Source organism: Artibeus jamaicensis, unplaced genomic scaffold (genome assembly GCF_021234435.1).
Source record: "Artibeus jamaicensis isolate MK-2021 breed Jamaican fruit bat unplaced genomic scaffold, CSHL_Jam_final contig_466, whole genome shotgun sequence".
Taxonomy (NCBI): domain Eukaryota; kingdom Metazoa; phylum Chordata; class Mammalia; order Chiroptera; family Phyllostomidae; genus Artibeus; species Artibeus jamaicensis.
The window spans coordinates 18,056,935-18,074,876 of NW_026521844.1; the positions used below are offsets into that span (position 1 = coordinate 18,056,935).

A 17,942-nucleotide genomic window follows, 5' to 3' on the forward strand; every position below is an offset into this window, starting at 1 on the left:
GGGTTCCCTGAAGCCAATCAGGCCATCTAGGGGAAGGGCCAAAAAGCCCACGGACCTACAGACATATGGACCTACAGACCCCATGTTTCTCCGTGCTGCAATTTAAAAGCTCGGCTCAGAAATGCCTGCGTGACTGAACATCAGCTCTTCCTATGGTGCATCAGTGTCTGCCGTTTTTGTCAGCTCCCCAGTGTCTTCGACCCTCTTCCGGCTGCCATCTGTAGTCAGGGCAAAAGTTCCCCAGCCCTCCGCCGGCGCGTACGCAGGTGCTGGTCCAGGGTTGGGTTTCTGGGACCCCAGGCTCACACACCCTGCCCACTGCCCCTGCCCTCACCCCACCCCGAGTGGCTCTGTTAAGAGTCACTCTGCTGGAAGGTTCTCACATCTCACTTTCTTTGTTTACAGTTTGCCCCCACCCCTTCAGCCAGCAGCAGCCTCCTTGCCGAAGGCACAGGCCGCTTTTATGCGATACGCTTTAGATGTTGTACCTTCTGCTCCATCAACAGCCTTCCTGCCCTGCCCCCTGCCTTTTTGCTTTGGGTGGGGCCCCCCTGGTTTTTCAGGGTCTGTGTTCCAGGGGCCTCTGGTTCGACCTACCCCCGTAACAGTTACAGTGCCACCATAGGAAAGCCAGACTCAGCATGAGGCTAATACATGGAATACAGAGACCTGAAAGGGAGTAAGTCCCTCACCAAACTGACCCCAAAGCCCACGGAAGCCTGCCCTAGACTTTCCAGTAACATTCGTCAGTACATCCCTTTTGTTTTTAAGTGTGTTTTGTCTCAGGGTAAATATTAAGCCGTTGTAACAAAGACCAAAAACAAAAGCTAGTTGCTAAAATAATAGTTCATTTCTTTGTTGTGCTATAGCTTGACTTGATCATCTAAGGTTAAAGGCACAGCTCCCTTCCAGGGGCCAAGAGGACCATCTGATTCCTCTGCTATCAGTAGCGTGACCTCCTTTTCAGTTTGGGTGATGCTGTGTTAGTGCCCTGTCTACAATGCAGCCTCCAGGAAAAGTGGAAAGAGAGGTGGGAAAAATATATCCCCAATGGTTTAAGGTCCCCATCTAGAAATGGCAAACATTCCTTTTATTCACAGTTCATTGGTCTAAATGTAATCACATGACCACACCAGACTGCAAAGCAGACTGGGAGAGGTCCTCTTCAGCTGCACGCCTACCTAAAACTTGATTACTAAGGGAAAAGAAGAATATAGATGTTCAGAGACAGCAAGCAATTTGTCTCATGGTTTAAATTTAGTTTGTGTTACATACAACATCAAAAATTCTAATTGAATTATTACTATTAGAGGAGACGTCTGTGCCAACCTTTGTATGTAATGAGGTAGCTACGGTAGAATCACAAAGAGTGAAGCATTTTGCCCCTTAGGTTTTGCCTCAAGGGTTAAAATTGCAGTTCTATGAACTATTTCTTTCAACATTTGTAGGACAGGTTTAAGCCATTAGAAGTTAATCTAACCTTTGATGACAGATTTAAGCCACAAAAGGGATATCCAATAATTTTCATTTGGTCCATTGCCTCACAATCCCCTCTAACCTGATCTATTACCTACTTTTCATTCCATTTCCTGCTTTACTTTAAAGAATAGTCTCCTAAGTGGCTTTTTATTGAGTATGTTGAGTCATTATCTTTCTAAGCACAGGGGAAACTTAAAATGCTTTCCAATTAATCATTACTCTTATTTGTTCAAATGAGAGTGCAGAAATAGTCAATGATATTTATAGAAAAGTGCTTCAACCAACAAAAGCTTGGTCAATATTTACTGTACTCATCAGTCTGTCTGTGTGAAAGTGGCTCATTTCATCAGATAATTTCATTGTAAAATTACAATAATTAAATGTTTTAGTTAAAACCTGAGAAAATGATGTTATAATTTTACTGGAAAAGAATTAGCTTCCTATTTAAAAAATGGCAACACCCCGGAGCTTATAGATTTTTTTGAAGACTATATTTTTTAGAGCAGTTTAACTCACAGCCAAAGAGGGAGGGAGGTACGGAGCCCCCTTCCTCTGTACTCTTTGCTCCCACACAGGCACAGCCTCCCCCGTTACCAGCCTCTCCCACCAGAGTGGTGCATTTATCACAGTAGATGAACATACTTGGACACAACATTACCACACAAATCCATAGGTAGAGTTCACTCTTGGTGTTGTGCACTCTGTGGGTTTTGTTATGTGTTTAATGACAAGTACCTACCATTGTAGAACTCAGGATAGCTTCACGGCCCTAGTTATCCCTGCCATGCTGAAGATGCATGCACTCCAATATATAAGAAAGAATTCTTGTCATGCATGAAGTGGGGTCTTTCTCCAGTTCAGATTCTTCATAGGAATAATAAATCTTGCTCAGGTCTTACTCCCAAATGAGGTCAAAAGCAAAGTTCATTTTTAAATATCTAGAGGTTGGCCTGAATCCAGGATGTGGCAGTCCTGTGAGCTCTAGCCGCCTTCGCTTAAAGAGCTCAGTCTGGCTCCCTCCCCCTTGCCCTCACAGTCCTCAGGCCAGCCCCTGCCCTTTCCAAAAGCCCACCCACTTTTGGAGGTGGGCGGTCGTCCTCTAAGAGTGGTGTATCTGTCTCTGCCTGTTCGTCTGTTGAGGAGCAGTTCCTCTGAGACTCTGGAGAAAAAAAACTCTTCACCTCAGTGCCGCAGTGAGAACAAAAACTTCCTTGCAAAGACAGTCTTTGAAATGATGTGTCATTTCTGTTTTAAAAATAAGCAAGTATCTCCCTCCAAATTATTTATCTCTCCAAAAAAGATAGCAACCTTAAATACAAATCTCATATAAGACACTATTTCAATAGTTTCACATTGGAAAACAAAGAACACTTTGGGAAAGATCCACCTAAAACAGCTTCAATCAATGTTAATTTCTGTTGTTTATAAAGATAGTCCAAGAGAATTGGTTACAAAAAAAGGGGGGAAGGTAAAGAAATGTAACCCATCTGTAATCATTATTCCCTAGCATGATCTTTCAATTGTCAAAGTTGAATGTCATTGTAAATAAGGCTTAAAGGTCACTTTGAAAGCTATAAATTAAGTGCTTACATTATGGAGAACATAAACAACAAGCTGGTTCCTATGATTTCAGATACATTTTCAATACAAGCAGCCTAACTGGATTAAACATACCGTACTTCAAACTAGTTAGAAAGCAGTGAACTTGATGAGTTTTGGAGAACCATGTTAGATGACTCAACAATAGCTTTACTGATGGCAGAAACACCCATGTGAAATGTGAAGAATTTTATGAACTGTGAGAGTGCGGAAACAATCTGTATTTCAAAAGCAATATAGGTCCTGTGTATTGTGTCCTTTGACATTTGGCTATTTCTTCCATATCAGTCATTTACATCAGTGATTTTCAGCCAGGGTGCCACGGATTGTCTTTAAACATGCAATACCTGACTGTTTAGTCAGGGGCACTCACTCCTTTTCCCTGAGATTGTCAAATAAACAAGCCAACGTAACAATAGCCATCTGGTGTGAATGAATCAAAATTATACCTATTTTTTGTCAGATCCACAAAAGATATATTTTTTTCGTGTGCCACAGGATTTTTGTAATCAGTTTATGTGTGTCATGAGCTGAAAAAGGTTGAAAATTACTAATTTACCTACATATTTCAGTTGGCCAAAAACTTCATAAAGGGAACATTCTTTTTTGTAAAATATGTTCTCGGATCTCATATTTAGGTGTAAACAGTATCTTGATGACTATCTGGTGACTCTGGAGATGGGGAGAGAAGTTTGTTTGCTCCTGAGGAAAAGGGGCAGGAAGGGAAGGAGGCAGCAAAGCTAGAACCACCCGCAGGCCTGGGGCAGGAACCTCCTCGGGGAGAAGGGCCAGTGCCCGTCCCCAGTGACGCCTCAGGGAGGCCTGAGGGTAGGTAAAGAACAAAGATAAATATGTTCATCTGAGATTTCCTGAGTGTTGCAATGGGAGCCCCTTCCAAGTCTCCTATCACTCCAAAATCTTCAGAAAATTCTATGTACATTTTTTTATGCTTCGTGAGAGCAGAGTTTTTGTGGATGTTTTGGGAATGTTTTGTATTTAAGCTAATGCTGAAACTGGGACAGAAGGAGCCTGGAGGTTGAAATGACCTTAAGAGTACAGAATATTCCCTGTTCTCTCAACTTGTGCTTGTGGGAAACTTGAGGAAGGTGCGGAGCCTCCACCAAGACCACAGGGCAGGGAGCCCAGCTGACACATGGACCACGAACTAGTGTGTGCGAGTTGGAGGTACTGAAGCACTGGACAAAGTTAACATGTTGTTATTATTACTCTCTGTTTAATAACTGTTATCAAAAACTTAACTGCTTCTGATATAAATATATTGTAGTATTTTGTGTCCAATTCTATTCTATGACTTTCGAAAATCATGTTTGAAGCCCTTGTATAATTTTCGTAACTCATTAATTTTCTCTTATTTCATTTGGCCCTATTTTTAAAGAAAAAATATTTGGGTAAATTGATTATCAATTTGGAAATAAGTATCTTCTGAAATAAGAATAGAGTTTCACATTTTTATTGACATCAAACGTATCACCCAGTGGGTTTGGACCTTTCTCATTTAATTTTTACATGGAATTTAAGTCCTTTGGCTAGAGGTGCACACTTATTCAATTATTTTGTGTACAATTTGATAACTCAATCATTACCTTCATTTTTACAAAGAGCCACTTTAGAAGTTCAACATTATGATTTATCTTCCCAGAGATCTTTTCTGAGGAACATGATGAATACTAGGAGTAGAGAACATTTGGCTTATAGGACTCTTGTGGAGGAAGGCTCAGATAAGAACTTAAGGAAAATTACTTTTCAAAATTAATGGAAAAAGCATCTCCTTCAATCACAACTTCTTTAAAATCAACAAGATAGAATTAAAACATATTCTCATCTTATTCTAAAATGATCCTTTTTCTATATTCCTGGTTTCTGTAACAATAAAAAGCTTTCAGCATTTTGGGTAAATAAGAGTGGCATTTTATGAGCTTTGGTAGAAAAAAAAGCTGTTATATGAAGTTGCTTCTCTTAGTATTGCTAAATTAGTCTCATTGAGCCATTTTACTTCTTAAATAAGTTAAAGCCAGTATCTGTTTTAAAGCATGCATCTAGCTTATGCAGGACTGATAATTAAGGGGAAAAATCAAGATAAAAGCTGAATATTCCTTGCAGTTTTCTGTTCTTGCAGTATAACTAGCTTTAGAGGAGGTTTAAGATGGAGGTGGGGCAGGACCACAATTTTGGTCACAAAGGAGTTTTACTGTGATTTTTGTTTCTTGTTAAACTGCAAAATTTGCAGTAGCTGTTTTCTAAAAAAAGAATTTGAGGGCTAACTGTTGATATATAATTATAGCAGTATTATTATGTCTCTTGGTGTAATCCTCTATAATCAAGGTTGTATAGTCCCTGATTATACACCCAATTGTTCTGCCAGCCACAAAACAGTTGCTGGGAATGTGCTGAGAATCAGCATTTCTTCCCATATCAGTCCTTCTTGAAATCTGTGCCTGTGTGTACTGTAAAACTTTGAAGAACTTGTCCCTCAGACATTTGTTATCTTCTATATAAAGCATCATATGAGGAATTTCTTTTAGAACTTGATTTTGAGATCCAAAATTTCCATATTGACAAAGAACAATAAGTCAGAGAGAGACAACCAGAAAGATGGAATTCTAAGAAAAAAAGTATAGTATCCTTGGCCAACCCTGTATATAATGTTTTTGTCTTCACACTGGAAAGTGCTCTTCTTCTTCCATGAGGACTCCGTTTTGTCCTGGGGGTTTGAAGTAGAGTCTGCAGTTCCAGATTCACTGGCTCATGCCCCACTTCCATGCCCGTGCCCCGAGTTCCTGGTTAGTCTGGATGTTCTTTCCTAACATGATCTCAGAACCCTTGTCAATACACAGGGTTGGTGGCTGCTGCCAAGAAGTTATTAATGAGCTTACAAGTTGAAATCCATGTGTCATCTTCAGGTTAGAGGGTAACCAATTCTCCTTTAAACTCTTTTATTGATGTCTGTGTGAAGACATTGAAACTTTTCATCTGATTTGCAGATGACATCATGGCGTGAAGATCAATTGTTAGGACAGCAGCAAAGAGCAGTGTTCTGGGTAAAAGTTTACACTCTGACCCCCAGTGTGATACTGCACAGATCACCTTCCATCCACCATCCTCTTTCCCCTTTTGTAAAATGAGTGTCATGATACACCATTTTGTCTTGCAGTCAGAATCTAAGAATGGGTGTCACAACCTTTGTAAAGTGCTCAGTGATGTACACATGTTATTTTTATGTGTGTTTTTTTTTGGGGGGGAGACTGTGAGATAAGCATATGTTTTATTCTTTAGTCTTAGTTTGATCAAGTGGCCATAACAAAATACAACAGACTGAATTGTTTTAACAACAGAAAATTATTTTCTCAAAGTTCTGGAGGCTGGAAATCCAAGATCAAGGTCTTGTAAAGTTTGGTTTCTAGTAACAGCTTTCTTTCTGCCTTGCATTTTGGATTTGTAAGTATAGGGGACTGTTCTGCATGGTGTGGGGAATGTCGCCCAGCCCCTGATTCAGAAAACTGACAAGGAACCAGGTTAGCACACAGGACCCACGCCCATGGATAGATTCTCCCATAGGGAATCAGGCCTGCATTGTACCTAGGCTTCTTTGAGGCTTGCTTTTGCTAAAACTCCCTCACCCTGAATTGAGTCAGAAAATGTTTACTGCATATCTCTAAAATAACTTCCTAAAATCTGTGTTAAACCTCCCAAGTATGGAATGTAACCAGTTTAACCACTTTTCCCATTGATCTGCAACATCCTTCTCTTTAGAAAGTAATTAGCAACATCTTTCCTTTGTTATCTATAAAAGGTAGTCACCTACAGTGAACCTGTGCATAGTAAGTGAGGACCATCCTCAATGTAATGTACCCAGAAAAACAATAAAAGCCTGTCCAAGCAGGGGTCGGGGCCAGCTCTCTCACTCAGAGAGTGGCCATGCTGTCCCTTTTTCCCCATGGGACTTCTATAGTCCATGTGAATTTGTTCATTTCATTCACAACACACAGATCATGCAGGCCAGGGTCTGCATCATATAAGAAAAGGCACCAGAGCTCTCTCACTTCACCATATTAGGGCACAGTGAGAAAGAGAGCTCTGGTGTCTCTTCTTACAAAGACACTAATCCTACTGGATCAGGGCCCTGCCTTTATGACCTCATTTAACCTTAATTACTTCCATAAAAATCCAATCTCCAAATACAATCTCATTATGAAATAAGGCTTCAACAGATGGATTTTGTGGAGATACAACATTCAGTCCATAACATCTGTATTTTTTGAACTCTGACCCAGGAGGTTGACAATCATGTTGACAAGTCTGAACCCAGGCCCAGGGGAGGAACATCTGTTTTTACTATGCCAAGAAAATCCAGAGACCTCTGACCCAGGAGGGCCAGCCTGATAAATGTAGTTCTTATAGTTCTGGCACTTCTTGTAAACTAGAGGAGGCCATATTGAATTCTGAGCCAAATGGTTGAGTTCAGTTAAGAGTTCAAGAAGAAGTAGAATCTAGCTTTGGAGGCTGGTTGGGGCATATTACACCTTTGCTCTTATCTCTTGGCATATTATGCCAAGAGATAGTCATCAGTCAAGTTTTTTAATTAAGTTGCTTCATTGTCTACTCAAGAAAAGATGAGGTAATAGTAAGATGTTATCTGCATTGGTTTCTCAGCCTTGACAGATGAGGTCTTGCTTCCTCAGCTCTTTCAAAGGTGTGGACAAAAAGCACATCTTAGGAAGGAGAGACCCAAAGGTCACCTATGGTCAAGACTCATGACACAGCCTGGCCACCCTTTCTCCCCTTTGACATAAGGAATCTCTCTATTTTTATACCCATAACAGATAATCGATAGTGGATACATCATCTTAAACTTTGCAGCTCTTATTTGGAGTGATGGGAGCCCAACTTCCTTTACTCTTTGACAGAGTTACAGGGTACCAAACATGCCTGGGTTCCAAAAACACCTGACAAAGAGCAAGCTATAATGCATCGTATTTTGTTCTTTCGCTTTTGTTCTTTTTCTATTGATTTTGCTTATATAGATTACCTCATGGAAATGGGCCAGGTTAAGCTTGTCATGTCAGGCTTTTCCTGACAAGGGGGTAAAAATTGCATGTGTTTACAGTATTGGGAGAGAGAATTACCTCCCCACCCCTTTGTAAGTTCTTATGCTAGACTTACAATAAAATTTATGTAAGATCAGATTAACAGGAGCAATACCAATTTTTATACATGCACACAAGAGAATCATGAATGATGCTTCCAGAAATGATGAACCTGACAGCTTTTTGTACTTGTTGGACAAAGAATCAATAAGTTGGTGAAGAAATGACAGCAAAAAGACATTTAAGTTTTGGTGTTCATTACCGAGGAATCTAAACAAGTTTGGATTTGGATAGTGAATTAGTAAAGGAGTAGCAAGGTTTGTTTATGAAAGCTTTTTCCCCCAGAATTCTTTATCTGTGGTGATAAGAATGTCTCTTTACAACCTGGTACAAGGAGGGTACTTTCCCATGGGAGATTTATTTTCTTCATTCAAGGAGATAAGTGTGGGTCAGTGTACCTTTCTTGTACCACTTGCTTGTCAAGTAACTTTGATTCAAAGTCATCAATATGCCATTGTTCAATATTTTGGGGTGTCCTGCCCCAGGCCCAGACAATGACTGCACAGGTCCAGATACTGTCTCTGTGAGCCTCATGGGACCAGGCAGAAGAGCCTTTGGATGGGACATGAGAGCCCATTCTGAAAGTGAAATCTCACGCAGGATCCCAATGAGAAGAGCACAGGACAGTGGAACGGCTTTGCTGGAGGTCGGGGAGGGATGGGTCCAGAGAACAGGGTTGGAGGCTCCGACAGCCACACTTGGAGAACCGCTGACTTGGGACCATGCGCACCAGACTCACTGGATCCTAACTAGGAGGGTGGAGCTGAGAAGAGAGCCTGGATGTTATGGGATAAATTTTAACTCAATTTGGAAAACAAAAGACACAGAAACATTCTTGTTTACAGCTGTGTAACAATGAGAGTAGGTTTTTTCAAAAAGCATTGAACTTTTTGATACTATAGATAGTGAGGAAGCTCCACAGCTGGTGTGGCTCAGTCTGTTAGAGTGCGTGCCACACACCACAAGGTCGTGCGTTTGGTTCCTGGTCAGGGAGCGTACGGGAGGCAACCAATCAATGTTTCTCTCTCACATCAATGTTCCTCTATCTCTCTCTCTTTTATTCTCTCTCTAAAATCAATAAATGTATCCTCAGGCAAGGATTTTTTTTAAAAAATTATTGAAGCAGGGGTGGTTGCTGCATGACAGTAGAGTTTCCTTATCAGGTGGTACTTTGGCTCAGGTGACATCTGACTATTGGTTATAACTCCAATATTCATGGATTCTCTGGTTCTGCATGACTTATTAGCAAAAGATGGAAACTACACACAGCTGAAATACAGAAGCATTTTTGTGTGTATTTTCTATATAATCAACAATATTGAGTATGTAGAGTATATGATTACACGAATTAAGATGATAGGTGCCAGTTCTGGCATCAATACCAGTGTACACAGGCTGCTTGCTGTAGGTGAGAGCCACCTCAGCTTTCCCACATTACGTATGAGGCCAAACTAATTTGTATATAACCAATAATAACAAGAGTGTGAGGAGCAGTAGTTCTAGAAATAGTCATAGAAAGATGCTCTTCACTGAGGACAGCAGAACCCCAGGCTTCAATGGCTGAATGCCCTTGCTTTCAATGCAGGGGTCCTTGCCTTTTCTCTGTTCTCCCCACACTTGAAAGTTGAGGTTCTGTCTAGAGACTCTGAATCCCACTTGACTCTGCCAATATGATTTGACTGATGATAACAATCCAGGCAATTTCCTGGAAGAGAGAAAGCATCCATAACTACAAGGTGAGCAATGGACCAATGCAGCTACCCACCCTAGAGACCCCACCTCTAAGGAATGCATGTGTTTGCATGTGGAGGCTGCATATATTAATAGAAATGCTCTGTGTTTAATATAACTCTATAATAACTGTGAGAAAAGGCTATTCTGGTCAATTTCAACTTATTAACTCAAGACTATGGGTGTTTCACTGTTCGCTCTCCAGCTCAGACCCACCAGGATCTTTGAGAGAGTGGTTTCAGTATCTTAGTACTTTTGATACCGATAGACTGGGACTGGACTGCGGTCGGGGCCACCAGGGCAGATAGAGCTGGGCCGTGGGAGTAGCCTAGCAGCTACTTGTACGCTGAGCCATGCTCCTGGGGGATGAAGGTCAGAGGTTTGAGTACTCAGGGCCTGGAGCTGGTCAATGCCTTGCAAACTGCCTGGGGCCATAACAAGGACATTGTGTTTTACAATGCAGCCCCAGGCTGCATATCTGCAGGACTGTGGGGCCATGTTGCCCAGGTAACCAAGTCATGCCTTGTCAATGCCTCACACCAGTGCAGAGCTGATAGAGCACCAGGGGAGATCTCCCTGGCCAAGATTGCAGAGGAATTTCTTACACTGCGTAGGTATAACTATCATAATAATTGAACAGAGAAAAATGCTCTCCTAGCCTCTTAGCGTGCCAGATTGAGGATGGGACTAGGATAAGGCAGGTACACACACAATAGGAGTTAAAATGGCAGCAGGGGAGGTGTTGAAGCAGAGAGGCCTGTCAGTCTAGCCTGAGGCAAAAGGGATTGGTTGGGAGATGGACCCATATGAAGCATGAGAAAGCACCAGAAAGCACCAGTCCCACACCCAAGCTGATATAGACCCAAAGGTACAAAGTAATGCTCTCTCACTCACCTGGTGAATATACTGGCCAATGCATTTGTGCCACCTAGTGGCCCTAGCCTGCAGGGTCACAAGGGTCATTGGTTGAAATGGCTCCAGGTTCCAGCAGGGAGCCTGAGGCAGACTGCAGTCAGGAACAAGCTAAGCTGCAGGGATGACTCCTAGCAGGCACTTGTGTCAGGGGTCCCCAACCCTGAGACCTAGGACCTGTAAGGTCTGTATCCTGTTAGGAACCAGGCCATGAGCAAAACTCCCTTGAGCTCTACCTCCTGTCTCTGCCCTGGCCCCACCGTCCCCACAGCAGGAGGTGAGCGAGCAGAGAGTGAAAGAACCAGCAAAGCTTGCCTGAGCTCCGTCTCCCCTTTACCCCCATCTTCCATGAAATCTGTCCCTGACGCTGAAAAGGTTGGGGACTGCTGACCTACCGTCTCCAAAGGACTGTGTTTCAAATGGCAACAGGAATTCTGGACACTGCCTTTTGTTTTGGTCTTGCTGAGGACGCTTGCACTTCGTCTGGATTTTGTGGAGGAGATGGTCTTTGAGACAAGAGTCTGCCATTCTCTCAGATAATGTAGCATCTGAATAAAAAGCCTCTTTCTTTTCTCTCCAGCAACTGGCTCATGAGTTTGGCTTTGTGGCAGTAGGCAAACAAATCCTCTTTTTTATTTGGTACACTTTGGAGTCATTTCCAGATAGTCCCCCATTCTAGGGTTAGATTCTTCTGGCATAAAGAAGATTGCTGAAGACACTGAAGCCATCACTGATGAAACTGTGGAGTCAATTTTGATTGGTTCTGACCATCACAGGACTGAACAGGGACATTAGGAGTTTTTATTCTGCTAGTGAGGACAGTGTGAGGTGGAGTGGAATTGGAGGTAGTTTTAGGTTCAGTATTTAGCAAGCCCTGGGCCTCTGTGTATGGAAAGCTTAGGTATTCCATGCTGAAAGTGCCTGCCCGAAGGGTCTGGTCAAAGTCAACACCATTTCTGTCTCCATGTTTTGTTCTGCACTTCAGTTCTCTAGAGAGCTATATGGCCCAGTAAAGTCCTTAAACCTGGGCAGAAAGGTCCCCTGCTCTGAACCCTGAGGTTTGGATAGCCTGAATATCACAGATGTCAAATTACAAACATATGATAATGTTTTTTGGGTGTTTGGTAAGTAAAAGAACAAATGAAAATGGCAAAAGAGGGATTTATGAACTTAGGATGCAGGGCTGAGAAACCTCACTTGTGAGGGTGGTGGGAGCAGGTAGAGAAAATCAGTCTCTGTTCTTGGAAGTCAGAGAGACGTAGTCGTTTCTATTCGAAGCTAGCCCCCATTCATTCAAAGTCTCATCTAAGCAAACAGGATTCCATGGGTAACTGCTCCCTGCTCTCACTGGGGAGGTACTAAAACTTTTGAGAAGGAACAGTTCATTGTGGCCCTCATCAGCATTCTGGGGAGCTTGTCTGGGTCCCCGGGCCTAGGCCCATTTCTGCCCATTTCTGCCCATTTCTGCCCTGTCCTGCCCCACCCCAGGAAATCTCTGCTGGACCAGTGAAGGGCCTGACCTTTTAGTCATCAAGGCGCCAGCACAGTATTTGGAAATCTGGTGGGAGAGAGGGTGCACAGGCCCCACACTACACTTTTCCCAGTCCCCTGTGCTGGGTTACATGGCAGGGACTGGGTTCTGTCTCAGACTCTAGTCATGGTCTGGGGCCTGGTTAAATAAACTGACTTCCTGCAGGAACAATGCTACCACCTTATCTTCTGAGTTTGAGTTGTTACTGCTTAGAACCTTCTTGTCCTCTCTCCCCGAACGCCCACGTCACCACATCACCAGCATGACCACTAGGCTGGGACATCCTGGATAACTTGGTCAGCTTGTGCTAAACCCCAGTTTGCGTTGGGATATTGGAAGTTAAGTAAAATAAATTTCCTCTTAACCCCATTTCTTCTTAGACCTGACGCCCTGATGAAAAAAGATTTCAGGGGAACTGCAGACCAGGTGAAAATTCTGGGTTGGTCACTATCATTAGTTTACTAGGGCTACCATAATGAAGTACATAGACTGGGTGGCTTAAAACAATGGGAATTGGTTTTCTGATGGTTTCAGAGGCTAGAAGTCCAAGATCAAGAAGTTGGCAGGGTTGGTTTCTCCTGAGGCCTCCTGAGACCATATCTCCAAATACAGTTACATTCTGAGATCCTAGAGGTTAAGACTTCAACATACAAATTTTGAAGGAACACTGTTCTGACCATAACTCTCACTTATTGACTTCGGAAAGTTATTTAACCTTCCTGAGCCTCAGTTTCTATAACTCTAAAGTGGAGAGGAGAATATCTACCCTATAAAGTTATTACAAGAATTAAATATGTACGGTATGTAAATAACTGAAATGATCCTCAGCACAGAGCTCCTGGGATGGCAACCTGACTCCCGCAGATGGCCGAACGCGTGCCGGGGGCTCGGCTCACAGGAGGCGCTTTTGCTGCAGTGTCCGTGTGCCTGGGTGAGTGCCGGGAGAAAGGGGATTTCTAACTACCCACTCATGCCTTCCTAATGTCTGATGCAAGTAGCTATAACTTAGTTTGAAAAAATAGCCTTTTCAAACTTTCAGAAAAAAAAGCTACAGTCAAATTCAGGTTTTAGAAAATGAACAAAACCCCGTTTTCATTTTGGTACCGGTTTTTTTTTTTTCCTTTTGCTTTAACTTTGGAGTGAAGCAATTTATATGATGTCCCCTAATGGCCTTCGGTGTGCATTTCACAAATAGAAGAAATGGAACAAAGCTGAAGCAAGAGCCTATCGTTGTCATAATGGATTTTATTTTTCTTCTTTCTTTTTTCAGTATGTTGTTTCTGAAGTGGATTCCCAGCAGAATGGAATTTCCTTCATGAAGGTGGCAGTGAAATTGAAGAGTTCTTCAGGCAGAGATGGCTGTGTGATTCTGAACGTGCTTCCTATTCATCTCCAGGATGAGAACAAATTTTTCGAGACAAGCCTCATGGCTGGGGTTACCACACAAGGCAAGGTCCATCTCAGGGAAAACAACAAAGAGAAAATGAGCTCTTTTCTCTTTGAGGCTCCAAAAAAGGGAATTTCCTTCTTCTTAGTGTTCCTTGCCACTCACAGCTGATGATTATTCCTGGAGGCTCTGCTGACGGGTTTTCTGAGCTGAGCGCCTTCGAGTGCAGCTGGGGAAGGTTAGCCCCAAAGCTCCTGTGCTGCCTGATGCAGGGGCCAGGTGTTTGAGTCCAAGCAAGGCAGCTTCACTTCACAGGTGCAAGTGCCTGCAGGAGGGGGAAAGAGACACCCTGCGCTGCTAACCTGGTGTCTTTCTCTAAACAGTAGAGGGCATTTCCAGGATATCTTGAACAATCTTTTCCCATCCTCTCCAGTGAGCTAGTTCTGCTGCCCTGGCCCTAGTCTGAGAAGGGCAGACAGCTTCCCAAATGCCCTTCCCCCATCTCCCTGACAGCCCACTCCAGGCCTCACCTCAGCTGGGATAGGCTTCCTCTCTGGTCTGCCTGACCTTGCTCAAATCCATGCTCCACACTGGAGCCCAAGTGTCCTACAGATAAAGCTCAAAATCCTTTCTCCATCTCTGGCAATGCCTGATAAAATACAGGACACCCAGTTAGGTTTAAATCTCAGGTAAAGAATGAATATTTTTTACTTTAAATTGGGACATATTTATACTAAAAATCAAAAGCTGTTTATCTGAAATTAAACAATAAGTACTGTGTGTCCTGTATTTTTAAATGCTAAATCTGGCAAACCAGGACACTTAATACCCTGACCCAACCTTGCTTTTACTTCTTTGTGTGTTACACACTCTCTCCATGGTTCAGCTCCTTGTAGTTCTGCTCCAGGGACTGCTCTGTCCAGATTCCTCAGAGCAGACTCTGTGACAAGGGCGGAGTGTAAGCACTTCATCTTGGCGGCAGAGAAAACACCTGTAGGGAGAGGGAAATGGCACAGGAAAAGGAACCCAGGGCTCACAGGGTGCCTGGAGCTGGATTCCTGGGGAAATGCAATGGTAAAACACACTAAAATTATCCCACTTGAGGAGAGAAGAAACCAGGCACTTACGTATCAACTGCTTCACTCTGTCATTGGTTGAGGGCTGCTCTTAGGGGTGTTCTTTCTCTCTAGCTTTTTAGCAGCATTTCTTAAAAGACAGAAAAACGGCGTCTCCGGGGAGGGTGGGGCAGGGTGTCTCCCAGGTGGCGGTGCAGGGGAGTGCCCAGAAGAACGAGGGAAAGGGCAGGCTCCAGGACGCTGGCCAGGCAGCCACAGACCTGTGCACCACACTCCTCCCACCTCTCTGCTCCACCTTGTTCTACTTATTCTGTAGTATTTAGATGTCCCTTAGGGAGGAATCCTGTCCCACCTCCACCCACCCACTCATACATCTGAAATTCAAGTGCTGTCCAATCCGTGTGCTAACATCCTTTACAACTCTTAGTAATTTTCTACTGCAATGTTAAAGGAAGCTTTTCAGACAACTTCATTGTGAGCATGTGTCAAAATTTTATTTTAACTTTGCTGTATAAAAAGGCCTATGAGAGATACTGGCCAATTTAAAGATTCTTTTTTTTAGTAAGAAATTTTACAGTTAAAAGGAAAAAAAAGAATGTTTGGTTAAAGACCACCAGACTCTTGTCTAATAGTTATCAGGATGGCAGGTGATTTGAATCCCCAGAACCAATTTTCATCCACTATAACTTATAGGAAATTTATTTACAATTTAATGAGGACTAATACATCCTTCCAACAGGACATGAATTACATCATTCAAAATATGTTCTTTCTCAGATTAGGTTTGGAACTCTTTTTTCTTTCTAAAACAGTGGTTACAGATTTCCTTGTGTTCTGCCTCCATCTAAGTCCTTGGAATTGGTCATTATATTTGGTTTTTGTTGCAATTTGTACAGGTGCAGAGCCCTCAATACAAAACTCAGTGGGTACTATATAAATGCATTTGAATAAATTTTAGTATTCTGGATACTAATAATCTGGTACTAGTTTATCAATACAATCTTTGCAGACCTTACAAAATATGTTTCTAAAAAATACTTTCAGCAGAAACTTCTGGTTTCTAGGCTAGCATGTTAGGAGCTTAGAAGTTGCCACTGGGTCCTAATAACGAGTTAAAAGCTGAACAATCTGAAAAATCAACAACGCTTCTCAGATCCACCAGAGCAGTGAGGGTGCACAGGGTAATCCACTGCCTCCTTGCCCAGTTTGGGCTGCTCTAACAAAAATACCATAAACTGGGTGGCTTAAAAAACACATATTTATTCCTCACAATTCTGAAGGCTGAAAAGACCAAGATCCAGGGCCCACAAATTGGATGTCTGTTGAGAGCCTGCCACCTGGTTCACACATAGTGGGGAGAGGCAAGAGAACCCTCTGGGCTCTCTTTTTCAAGGACACTAATCCTGTTCATTAAGGTTTCAACCTCATGACCTCACAATTTCCCAAAGACTCCATCTCCTAATATCACCACACAGGTGGTTAGGATTTCAGCATAAATTTTGAGTGGATGCAATACTCAGTACATAAGTTTCTATCCCTGGCCTCCCAAAATTCATGTCTTTCTCTAATGCATAATATATTCACTACATCTTAACAACTCCCAAAGTCTTAACTCATTTTAACATTAACTCTAACATCTAATTTCAAAGTCACACATATATAAAACTCAGACGGGAAACTCACGAGATGACTCATCCTGAGGCAAAGCTCTTCTCCAGCTATGAACCTGTCAAACCAAATAAGTTATGTGCTTCCAAAATAACAAAGGTAGGCTAGGTATAGGATAGATACTATCATGCCCGAAATGTAGAAATAAGAAAGGGCTAATGGGTTCCAAGTAAGTCTAAAACCTAACAGGGCAAATAACACTAACCCTTGAACTTGAGAATAATCCTCCTTGTTCAGTGTTCTGACTTCTGGACCTGTAAAATAGCAACATCGGCCCCAAGACTGCCCTTGCCATACGTCTGTGGTGGCTCTGTTCCTCCACCAAAGCACTAAACAGGGTCGTCAGAGCCTACCTGAGCTACAGATGTAGCCCCCACCTTTGCCTGGGCCCTTTCACTTTGGGATTGTGGTGGACACGGCAGCCTGACGATCTCTAATCTCCTTGGTAGGGGAGAGAGTGTCATTCTCCCCTTGTCTTGAAGAACAGTGCCTGCCAGTTCTGTTGAGGTGACTGTGTAGTTCCACGGTTCATAGTCACATTAATATCCTTATTAAACGGTCTCTTGGGCACACCCTCAGTGTTCTCTTTGGAACACACTTTCTCATTTTCTTTTCAATAAGGATAAGCAGAAAATTTTCCAAGTCCATACGTTCTGGTTCTTTTTGCTTAACAATTTCATTTCAAAATATTTCTTTCCTGTCACATTTTTACTGTAAGCAAGAACCAGGCTACTCTTTTAATACTTTGCTTAGAGAGCTCTTCAAATATTCTATTTTATTGCTCACAAGTTCTAAATTCTAGAAAACACTAGAAACCATGAGGCCTTTTGTTCCACTCAGGACCTCAGTGGCTCTGATGATGCTCACTCACACTGGGGAGGACAAGTCAGTAAGTGCACTCATTCAAATGCCAATTTTATTCAGAAACGCCCTCAAAGACATATCCCGAGTGATGTGTAACCCAGGTACCCCATAGCCAGTCAAGCTGAGATGTAAAATTAACCATCGCAATCAGAGAAATAGACAGATATAGAAAACCACAACTTACTAGATCAGAAACCCATGCAAACCACTGTCGGGATAGAAAAATCTAAACTGTAATCAATGAATTGCTACAGGTTCAGTGTAGACAAGCCTGAGAATTAAAAACCCATCTGAGACCAAGGCATAGGGAAGCCGCCACAATATTATGAGATTTACCTCCAGGAGCTCTGCCAGGTCCTTGTAATGAATGTGAAAGACAAATCCTCCCAGCCTCCAGCAGGGGGACAACAGAAGGAACCACTTTCAAACACAACAGGTCAGTCTGTTCCTAACAAATCCTGCCTGCAGGAGGCAGTACTTTACCAGAGCATAATCTGCTGGGATTTTGTCAGAGTCTAATCTACCTGAGG

At 42.6% G+C, this 17,942-nt stretch overlaps 1 protein-coding gene across 2 annotated transcripts in view; it reads left to right on the forward strand.

Annotated features, from left to right (window-relative positions):
- Positions 1–15,801, forward strand: part of LOC128627749 (uncharacterized) — a 60,266-nt gene extending 44,465 nt beyond the window's left edge. For both annotated transcript variants that reach the window (XR_008392045.1, XM_053667244.1), the window contains 2 exons: positions 13,246–13,348; positions 13,688–15,801. Coding sequence is in view for 1 of the 2 variants with exons in the window: in XM_053667244.1 (XP_053523219.1) it covers positions 13,246–13,348; positions 13,688–13,975 (391 nt within the window). In the remaining variant the exon portion in view is untranslated. The remainder of the gene's footprint in view (positions 1–13,245; positions 13,349–13,687) is intronic.
- The last annotated feature ends 2,141 nt before the right edge of the window (positions 15,802–17,942 follow it).